Here is a 10566-nt window from a genome sequence, read left to right as displayed (position 1 = left end):
GGTGCTGAATGGGGGGGGCATTTGCTGAGGAGGGGGCACAGGGAGAGACTCGGATCATGGGTTCATGAGGTCCGTTTGGACGGTTGGTTTGAGATGTCCTTGAGATGTACGTGTGGAGATGACAAGGCTCTGGAATGCAGAGGAGGGGTTGGTGGGAGAGAGGAATCAGAGTGGCTGCTCAGTGCAGACAGTGTGGGATCACCCAGGCTGACTGCAGCGAGAGGAGAGGCACAGGCTCGGGCCCGGGCTTGAGGAACTCAGAAGTGCACCCGTGAAAGACACAGAGGGTCATGGGAAAACCAGGAGAGGGTGTTGTCCCAGAGGCAAAGGGACAGAGAGTTGCAAGGAGGGAGGGTCAGACTCTGGAGAAGCCAACTGGGATGGGACAGAAAAAGGTCCACTAGCTTCATCAACGTGGAGGCCATTGGTGGACTTGGCAGATGAGTTCCAGGAGGTAATGCTGACAGTAGAAGCTGATTGGAGTGGGTTGGGGGGGGGCGGTGGGGAAGAAAGGGGACATGGAGAGGAGGGGCACTTGATGCGAGGGGAAAGATGGAAAGACACTCTCAGGCTGGATGAGATTAATTATGGCAAATATCACAGGGAAGGATTCAGTGAGAGAAGGCATCTGATGATGTGGAGGAGAGAGACCTCTGAGAAGCTGGGATAGTGGAGTGATGGAAGGGTTGGCAGACGGGTGAGGCTGGTGTGTGTGCTCCCTGGACGGAATGAGGTTAAGATCAGAGAACAGGAAGCCTGGCTTTAATGTGGAGGAATTTAGGATGATGACGAGCCCCAGAGTGTGACCAGGGGTGAGAGCAGCTGAGAGGTCAAGGGGTGGCGAGGTCATCTTCTTGGATAATGAAATCACATAAGATTGAGCAACATTTGGGTGAGAAGACCATGAGCCACGGCACGGGAAGAATGAGGTAGAGCGCAGCCCCAGGCGGGAGGAGGCAGGACACCAGGTGGCTCCAGTCTCCAAGGAGGGAGGGGTCTTCCAGGAGAAAGATGGTCCAGAGCAAAATGGGGAGCCAGACTACCAACCTCCTCTTGGTGGGAAGCAAAACAGCACCCCTTGGGAGTCCTTAGGGAAGCGGTGTCCACAGGGAGAGCCAGTTTAGAAGAGGAGGACCCAGGCTGAGGAGGGGCGAAAGGTAGGTCAGTGACCAAGAAGGATGGAGATCTCCCGGGTTTGTGCAGAAGATGGATGGGTCTGGGTACTGCCTGGCAAAACCAGGAATGAGGGGTATTGCAGGTTCATCCCTCATGGTTAGTCTCTGAACAGGGTGGATCCTGGGCTGAATGGACACTGGCCTGGGAGGAGCCACACAGCAACCTCATAAGGAAGGAACTCTTGTTCCCATTTGACAAGTAAGGAAATGGAGGCACGGTCATAGAGAGGTTAAGTAATTTACTCAAGGTCAGGGAGCATAACCACTTATTACCAAGTGATTATTAAGTGCAAACCTTAGAGCAGTTTTGAATGCTGTCAGTCTGACTCCTAAGTAGATGCTCTTGTCCACTCTGCCTGTAACAGGTACAGTAGGACTGACTCCCTCCAAAAAAACAAAGCAGCTCCTTTCCCCACCCCCACCTTAGGAAGGAGACCAGCACTGTGTCCTGCCCCACCAACTTTCGTGTTTCTGGCCTATGGAAGGCCATTTTACCCCAGGCCTTTGGTCTGCTGCCTGCAGAGCCAGACCCTGAGCACAGAAGACACATCAGTGCCCAGTGGTTGGAGAGCATTGAGTAGAAGAGAAGTGAGGGTCACCATGGTGGCCCTCAGAATGAGGTACCAGGCCCTGCTCCTCCCCTTGGTTTCTCAGACCCCACACAACCCCCCCCAGGAGGGATCACGGCTGAAACTGAGTTTCTTGCCAGTCCTGGTGAAAAGACGAGAGGAGTAAGAGCCAGATGTAAGTGATTCAGTAAAACAAAGGATCGTGGGGGCTCTTGGATCTGGCTTGCCTGCCCCAGTGAGTTCTGAGCTCCTGGAGGCTGCGGGCTTAGCAATTCTTGAATCCCTCCCAGACGAGCCTAGCACTCTGTCCACAGCAGCCAGTCAGTATCTGTGAATTAAATCTGGGGCCCAGGGTGGGAGCTCAGAGCTGTGGAGCCAGATCCCCTGACTCTGAATCGCAGCCTCACTCTGCTAGCTTGGTGACTTTGAGCGTGCCACTTAACCTCTCTGAGCCTCACCTATAAAGAGGGAGCAGGGCCAAGGGATTTGCACTTGATCTAATGCTCTGCTGCTCCCGTTTTGATAATCTTAACCCAATTTTGAACAAGGGGCCCCACGTTTTCATTTTGCACAAATTATGTAGCCATTCCTCAGTGGGAATAATATTATCTACCTCAGAACATTGATGCAAGTATTAAACGAAATAATCTGTCTAAAGTGCTTAGCACATAACGAGTGCGCAAGGGAACAACTGTCTATTGTCCCTTGCTATTAGATCATCCCCCGCGCGATGTGTGATAAATGGTTGAATGAATGAGAGTCTGGGGAGCATGTGGAAGCGACGGTGCCAGGCTGAGGGAGCTGTACAGGAAGTGGGAGCATTTTTGTGCCCCACATTGTGGAGCAGTCGTTCCCACGGCAGCCGGTGATTCGTGCTGGGGTCCGGGCCTGGCCGCCATGCCCGGCAAAAAGTCCACTTGGTGAGACCTGAGGACGCGGGCTCCATTCTTTATTACGAGGCGTGGTCTTGGCCCCACTGAAGTCGTCAGTCTCCATTTCCAGTAGCTGCAAACAGTCTGCGGAAGCCGACGAGCAGCACCTGCGCGGGCCTCGGGGCGGAGTCTCAACCTTCCTTCCTTCCCGGGGTGGGTCCTGGCGTGGCAGCCCCACCCCGCTTACGTCAGGGGGCGAGGCCCAGCGCCGTCAACGCGGGGCGGGGCGTCACGCGCACGCGCCGGCCCGCCCGAGGCGGGGGTGTTGCTCAGAGAAAAGGGTTGGTGCTGGCCTGCGGGGGTTGGTTGAGCAGCCCGGCGGAGCCTGAGGTGGGCAGCAGTGACTGCGGCAGGCTCCCGGGGGACGGCGGCGTGAAGGGGCGGGCTTGGGGGAAGACGCTGACCGAGGCGGGGAGGGTCACGCCGGCCGGCACGCTGCTAAGCGGGAGGGGCAGGGAGGCGCTGTAGGTCATGGAGCCGCCGACTGGCCCACCGGCCGCCAGGCCCAGCGCCGGCGACCCGGTGCGCATCTGGTTCAGGGTCGGCCTGCCCTGGTCGCCCCCGCCGAACGGGTTGGTGGGGGATGGAGTGCTGAAACCTGCGGAACGAGATTGGGTTGGGGGACTTGGAGCGGGCCAGGGGCACAGAGCCCTAAGTGGGGAAGGGGCAAGGTGGCAGGATCTGGGGTCTTAGAAATACGGAAGAGCTAAGATTTTAGGGCAGGGTCTGGGCTCTGAAGGAAGAGACGGAGAGAGAGCAGGGGACTCCAGGGTTGAGACCCAGCAGGGACGAGGTGGTGTCCTACCTGTTAGGAAGGGGTTCCGGGTCTTTGCAGCCTGGGGTGCCTTGACTAATGAGTCAAGGTTGACCAAGGAGGAGGCTGAGGGGCCCAGGAAGGACTCAGGAGTCCGGCGCGCTGGGGTGTCCTTGCTGGGCTGTGTTAGTGCTTCCCCCAGCACATCCAGGTCAAAGGCATCTGGCTCCTTTGTGCCATTTTGCTTGGAACTGGGGTCGAGGTCTCCAAACAGGTCCAGCTCTGGAATAGAAATGATAGAGCTCACTGATAGGGAGAGTGAGTGGTCTCTCTGTGAGAGGAAGAAGGCAGAGGCCAGCTCTGGGTGGGCCCCTCTTTCCCCAGAGCTGCACATTCCCTGACTCCTGCTTACCCACAGGACTGCTGGGCTTCCCAGAGGGCAGGGCCTGGGCACACTCTAGGCCCTCCTTGGTCTCTGTGGATACTGGAGGCTTGGCGAATGGGTCAAAGGTCGAGGTACCATCTAGCACTAGCCAAGGAGGAAAAGGGAGATGAGATGGGTTGGCAAAAGGGCAGGCACTGGGCTGATCCCTTTCCAGACAAGCTGCCCTCTTAACACAGGATCTCTTGCCCCTTGGCACTGGAGGTAAGGGGACCCAGCAGTCCTCCAGCCCCTCACCCACACCCCCTGGCCCTCCACTTACCAGGTGTGTCGGAGGTCTCCACCGAGGCCCCCCAGGGGTCGGCCCCAGTGTTGGGGAGCTTGTGGTGGGGGGAGGTCTGTGCCCAGGAGTCTGTGGGGGGTGGTCCAGCAGGTGGCGCTGGGGTCCGGCCCCAGGGCTCAGAGGAGGAGAACATAGGGGGCAAGTTCCAGGGTTGGCTTTGGGACAGGATGCTTCCTGAGCGGACTGGAGACCAGGGGTCTGCCGAAGGCCCCCAGGACGAGCCACTGGGCTCTGTGTTGGGCCTGAGACCTGAAATGGGGACAGCACAGATGTGACCCCAGGCCCACTCAAACCCCCAGTCCAGGGCCTTCCCAGTTACCCAGACCAATTTGGGAGGCCAAGGGACCCATTTCACAGATGAGATGCTGACTCAGGACTACCCAGCAAGCTGGAGCCCATATTCAGCAAGTTATTCCAGGATTCTGGACCCCCCAGGCATAGGCAGCTCAGGCCACATTCCCAGTCAGGGACAGGCTGGGCCAGGAAACCCAGGGTGACCAGAAGCAACAAGAGAACGTTTCTGAGTTTCCCATGAGCTGAGTTCCTCAGATATGCCCCCTCCCTCACTACAACCCCAAGACAGAGGAAACTGAGGCTCAGAGAGGTGCAGTGCTTGCCCAGTGGCCCTCAGCTGCGGGGAGGCGATGCCAGCAAGTGGCTGGGAAGGAAGGGGCTCTCTGGGGCCAGCCTGGGAGCCCCTTGCAGCCCTGCATGCCCACCTGGGATGTCCCATGGGTCCGCAGAACAGTGTGTGGAGGGCAGGGCCGGGGCTGGTGCGAAGATGTCCACCAAGTCCAGGATGGAGGACTGTTGGGGGCAGAGGCAACCATGCTCAGGAGAGGGTGGGACCTGGAGGAAGGGCGGGCCCTGACCTGTCATCCTCGCTCCAGCTCATTCTCTCCCTTATTCATTCCACAAACATCTATTAATGGTTCCTCGCCTCTGCACAGTGCTTTCCAGTTTATAAAGTGTTTCCTCATCTGTTTAGTGTCTGATCTTCATAACAACCTGTGCTGTGGGTAGGGAAGATGGTGGAGTGCCCATTTTACAGATGTACCAGCTGGAGCCCAGAGGGGAATCAAATTGCATAAAGCCACATAGCCAGGGAGAGGCAGAGCTGGGATAGAAGGCAGGCCTGCCCGACCCTTTCCTCAGCTGTCCTGCCCCTCAGCCCATCAGTGGTAAGACACATTTTATGATGAGCCTACTTCTATAAGCCAGTGTCCAAGAAAAATTGGCCACAGTGAACATTGGCGGAAAGGGTACAGAGACAACCCAGGGATAGCATGGACGGCTTTGGAAGGTCGCCTTGCTACCAACAGCTACCCACTCCTGCCTCTTGGAAAGTGTGTGTATGATCCCAAGATGTTTTCAGCACCATATGCCTGAGGCCACCCCCAGTCTTGATCCATAGTATCATATGATCCTAGAATGTCAGAGCCAGAACTGTCCAACAAGCCCACTGTACAGAGGAGGAAACTGAGGCCAAGACAATGACAATGAGGCCAAGTCATAAAGTAAGTGGCAGCAAATCCAGAATCCCAATCTAGGAATCTCAGATCAGGATTCTTTGCATCCCACTTTGCCACCAGTTCAGTCATCAGCCCATGCATGACGGGACTTGGGTCTGCTAAACCCCCTCCACTCCTATTTTCATTGAATTAACACTACTTAGTGCTTACTAGATACCAAGCACTGTTCTACACTGTTTACAGATATTTAACGCGACTCATTTCCCAGGCTCTGCCAGCCCACAGCCCCCAGTCCCCTCTACCTGGCTGGTTTTCAGCTTCTCCTCCTCTGTCTCTTCTCTTTCGGGCTCTCTGTCCCGACGGCGGTGGGGTCCGGCCCCAGCACCATTGGCCACGGGGGAGTCATCTCCCCGCCAGGACCTCACCTCCTGCAGAAGGCAGAGGAGTGAGGAGAGCATGAGCAGCCCAGGCTGGACTTGAGGGGACCTTGGCTGGAGTCAAGAAGAGTGTAGGGTGGGAGGCGCCGAGAGGTCAGGGGCAGCAGGACCACCACGGGGAGGGGGAAGAGCCTGGTTAGTGCCCGCGTAGCACCTCCACCAGCACCAGCACCAGCACCAGCACAGGAGGCTTGGCCACTACCTTCTCCTGCTCCTGCCGGCTCAGGTGCAGGGCCAGCTGCAGCTGCAGGTCCTCGTCCCTGTGGGAGGCTGGGGGGACCGGCTGCGAGGGAGGAAGAGAGGGGTGACCTTGGCCCAGTGCGCCCACTCCTGGGCCGAGGGGCAGCATCGCCCTGTGCCGGTAAGGGCAGTGGAGAGAGAAATGCCCGCCCTGAGTGGGTGTGGGCAGCCTGCCCCCAGACAGCAGTATGGGTGTGGTCTTCTCCCTGCCCAGATCTGGATCTGGGATGCAGTTTAAAAATCAAGAAGATTCATCCTTCTCTTCTGGGTCCCCTGAGTGCTCTCCAAGCCCTGCTGTGCGAGGCCAGCTGTGTCCTGCCAGGTCTGCCTGGATCCACAGAGGCGATGGCAGAGAGGAGGCTATCGGGGAGGCTGTCCCTGCCCCCCAAAAGGACAGCTGATGGGGGGGGGCAGCATATTTCTGTGTCTCCAAGGAAGGTGTCTGTCAGCACACTCACCCCTTCCCCTCCATGAGGCGATAGCAGCCCTGTGAGACAAACAGTACTGCCCACCTACCACACACACACTACCCCTTCCAGGCCCAGCTAGAGAGGACTGGGGGTGGGGAGTCAGACCCCAATCCCAGTAACCCAACCCAAGGCACACAGGCGCTGTGCTGTCCTTGGGAGCAGGACTAGGGCTTTGGGGACCAGAGTAGGGGAGCCTGAGAATCAAAGGTGTGGGGTATCCAGGCACCCATCCCTCCTCCCATCCCCTCCGCCCCCCGGCTGCCCCAGGAGGGGCCTTACCTTCTCAGCCTCCTCGCGGCTCATGGCCAGGGCCAGCTGCAGCTGCAGCTCCTCTTCTCCTGACGTCTGGGGCCGGGCCTGCTCTAGGTCGGAGGTGTAGCGGGGGGATGAGGAGGAGGCTGCAACGACCAACCATCCGTCGTGGCTTCCGTAACCGCACAGGTACCCATAGGCTCCCCCGCCCCCCTCTTGCCAGGAAGCTAAGGCTCAGAGAGGGAAACTGAGGGGGAAGGAACAACTGGCAGTCGCGGGCCCCAGAGGACCAGGCAGTGTGCTTGGCACTTTCTGTAAGGTCTCCATTCCACCCCGATAAAAGAGTCCAATCCCTCCTTTACAGACTCGCAACAGCTCTGAGGGGTGCCTGGCTAGGGTCCTGCAGCAAGACTTGAACCCAGGTCCCCTGACTCAAGTTCCTGGACTCTTACAGCTGCGCCCCATCCAGCTTGGGGTCAAGTGCAGTGGGAGGGTGAGAGGTTCCAGTCAATCAAGGTCACAGCTCTCCAAGCTCTCAGCATACTGTCAAGGAGGGCCATCCTGAGTGCCCCTCAGATCAGGAAAGTGCCTCCCTTCGAGAGTAGGAGAGTTGAGAATGCTCTGCAGCCGCCCCCATTTTCAAGGGCAGTGCCCTCGAGTGGGGGGATCAAGGAGAATGCCGCTGAGCAGAACCACGTGCTGTGTGTCTGTGCACAGGCCCGAGGTCTCATTTAATTCTCAAATTGGACAACTGAGGCAAATAAGATTATCCCTACTTTACAGACGGGGAAACTGAGGTCCAGAGAGCTGGTTGTCTAGATCACATGGCTTGGAAGGGGCAGAATAAGGACTGCTACTCCAGAGCCTATGCTTCCGCCACCACGCCCCTACCAGACAGCGAATCAACAATAACAAACCTATAATAACATCATTGTTCGCACCGACTTGTCGGGCACCTACTATGTGCGGGCCTTGGGCCTCGCATGTCGCCCTCTTTATCTCACGGAATCCTCAGACATCCCTCTAAGGTGGGGATTCTTATCCACAGCTGGGGTCACAGAGCCAGGGTCAGAACTCGGGCTGCCTCCCTGTCCCCAGCCACGCCCTGGGCTCACTCACAGTTGTAGGAGGACGGGGAACCGCGGGCACGGCTGAAGCCCAGCTGCCCGCTGCCGATGCCCGTGCCCTCCAATGCCATGCGCTCCTTGGTCTTGAGGGCGTGGGTCCGCTCCTGCCGGAGGCGCTCCTCATCCTTGAGCAGGGCCATCACCTGCTTGACCTTCTCGCGCACGTTGACACCCTGGTCCTTGCCATCGCGGTCGATGTACTGGAAGTCCTTGAGCGTCTGGATGGTGTAGAGGTTCTCCCGGCACTGGTGGGCCACCCGCTCGGAGCCTGTCTTGAGCAGGTAGTCCAGCAGCGTCAGCGCCTTGTACACGTGCCGCCAGTTCTTGCCACTGTCATTGAGCCGCCGCCACAGCATGCCCATGACCTCGGCAAAGGCCACCGTGTTGAAGGTCAGATCGGCAATCTCCGACATGAGCGAGCTGGGTGGACCCCACGGGTCATTGCTAGTGGCCTCGCGCACCTTGATCTCCGCTTCCGAGTAGTTGTGCACGATGTTCTTCACCTGGCGCCGCAGCGCTGATGTCGTCATGGCTGGGGACTTGGAGATGGGCGGCCCCCGCCCTAGCCGAAGGTGGAGGGCCGAGGAGGGCCACCGTCGAGAGGTCACGGTCTCCAAGGGTGGGCCGCCGTGCTCTCAGCAGGGCGGCTGTGTCCTTGGCTTCCACATGGGTCTGAGGAAGAGAGGGCCTGGAACTTAGGGGCAATGGGCCACCTTGCTGGCCACTCAGCCAGCGACTAAAGCCCTGGCCAGGGTGTCCCTGCTGCCAGGAACAGCCTTCAGCAGGCACTTATTTTTATTTTTCTTATTTTACTTATTATTCAGCAGGTACTTCTAACTTTGCATGCTCATTAATCTTTACAATCACACCTACAAAGACATTATTATTATTACCTCCGTTCGAAGATGGGGAGAGTTTGAGAGAAAGATTAAACGACTTGTCCAAGATCACAGAGCTGGTGAATGCGGAACCAGGATTAACCCAGGCAGACATGCTCCACAGTCTTTGCTCTTAGTTAGGGACACGAAAGTGACCCCCCAGGAATGCCTACTTGTCTTGCTTCTACTTCACTACCTCTGTTCCTGCTGGGATCTGCCTTAAGACCTATCCTTTCCAACTTCTCCATCCTCACTTTGCTCTCTTCTTATACTGTTAATTTTTGTAGCTTGATTCATTCAACACCAATTTCCTGGGGACTTCTCTGAGCCAGGCACTGTGGCAAGCATGGAGTACAAGCCTTGGCCCCCTTGTACAAGCCACACATTCCCTTGAGAGGGTACAGGCACTCACAGGCCAGCATGGGGGTGTAGAGGAGCACAGGAGTACCCAAGCTAGGGAAATCAGGAGCGCCTTCCCAGAGGAGGTGATGGCTGAGCTGATCTGAGATTTGAAGCCAAGAGTGAGGAGGAGTGAGGCAGCAAGGCAAGAAAGGAGCATCTGGGGGAGGCTGCCTCCCAAAGAGGACCCATTGTACACACCAGAGCACTGAGGCCAGAGAGGGGTATGGCGTGCCCACAGTCACACAGCATGTAGGTGGCAGAGCTGGGACTAACCCCTAGGTGTCCAGAATACGAATCCAATTCATTCATCTGATTGCTTTATTGCCTCAGTCCCACCTTCTCAGCCAGAATGAAAACTCCCTGAGGGCAGGGCCAGCCTGGGCTCCCCAAACCCCCAAGGCCCTGGGCACGTGGTAGACCTCTGATCTCCCAGCTGAGGGAAGATTAGGGCCAGCCCACTGCCCTCCCCACAGCCTCAAGACCAGGCCATCCGCTAAAAGCAAACCCAGGCCCCAGACAGAGAAAGGTTCTCCCAGGGCCCTACCAGAAACCAAAACCCAAATCCCCCTGCCACCACCATTCCTCTGGTGTGGAGACACACACACACACACACACACACACACACTCACTCACTCACTAGCTGGACCTGGCCTCCACCGAAACCACCCCCCCAACACCAACGATGGAGCTCTGCCTTAGGACTCAGCAGGAGTCAGAAGGAGCCTGTCGACCCCTGCCCCCCATCTCAACTCCCCCTCCAGCCAGCCCTGCTAACCTGGGCTCAGTTCAAAGCCTTGGCAGTTTTCATCAGGGCCCGTGTGCCTGGGAGAGCGTGGACCCAGAGGGTAGGACCTTGTCGGGGCACAGACGAGATGGAGAGTGCTGGCTGAAAGCGGGCTTACCTTCCCTCTGCTGCCTTTCTGTCCCGGCAGTGGCAGGCCTGCTGTGGGATGCCACAGCCAACACTTGTTTAACGCCTGCCCTCCCCATCACTAGTGACTCAGACCTGTCTTTACCTCCCCAGCCTGTGGGCTGGCGGGTGGCAAGAGTCAAGGTGAGAAATAATGGTGCCCTAGAGCCCACCGAGCGCAAGCCCCTCCCAGGACTGGCCACTGAAACCAGCAGAACCAGTC

The 10566-nt window shown here is 57.7% G+C and overlaps 1 protein-coding gene across 2 annotated transcripts; it reads right to left on the bottom strand.

Moving 5' to 3' along the window:
• Window positions 1-1431: 1431 nt before the first annotated feature.
• Window positions 1432-10411, bottom strand: EPN3 (epsin 3). 2 transcript variants are annotated; one of them, XM_028165014.2, is made up of 10 exons: window positions 10336-10411; window positions 8146-8825; window positions 7054-7172; window positions 6267-6347; window positions 5930-6055; window positions 4875-4962; window positions 4135-4404; window positions 3843-3959; window positions 3482-3712; window positions 1432-3274 (listed from the first exon to the last, which is right to left on the bottom strand). In XM_028165014.2, the coding sequence occupies exons 2-10, from the start codon at window positions 8681-8683 to the stop codon at window positions 2946-2948; spliced, it is 1899 nt and encodes a 632-aa protein (XP_028020815.2). In that variant the 5' UTR covers window positions 8684-8825; window positions 10336-10411; the 3' UTR covers window positions 1432-2945. The 2 variants fall into 2 exon arrangements, with proteins under 2 accessions (XP_028020815.2, XP_028020816.2); XM_028165015.2 differs by lacking the exon at window positions 6267-6347 and having other exon boundaries at window positions 4875-5004.
• Between the last annotated feature and the right edge of the window lie 155 nt (window positions 10412-10566).

This window comes from Balaenoptera acutorostrata, chromosome 20, assembly GCF_949987535.1.
Source record: "Balaenoptera acutorostrata chromosome 20, mBalAcu1.1, whole genome shotgun sequence".
NCBI lineage: Eukaryota > Metazoa > Chordata > Mammalia > Artiodactyla > Balaenopteridae > Balaenoptera > Balaenoptera acutorostrata.
Note: the sequence above shows the minus strand (reverse complement) of the source record. Positions and strands in the feature narration are given on the sequence as shown.

Bases quoted from the DNA above. Each gene is read 5' to 3' on its own strand.
- EPN3 (XM_028165014.2), bottom strand. From the start codon at position 8,683: ATGACGACATCAGCGCTGCGGCGCCAGGTGAAGAACATCGTGCACAAC. The intron at 3,960-4,134 runs GTAAGTGGAGGG...CTCCTTGGCTAG, and splicing joins GGAGACCTCCGACACACCTG to TGCTAGATGGTACCTCGACC. The intron at 3,275-3,481 runs GTAGGACACCAC...CTCGTTCCGCAG, and splicing joins CCGGAACCCCTTCCTAACAG to GTTTCAGCACTCCATCCCCC.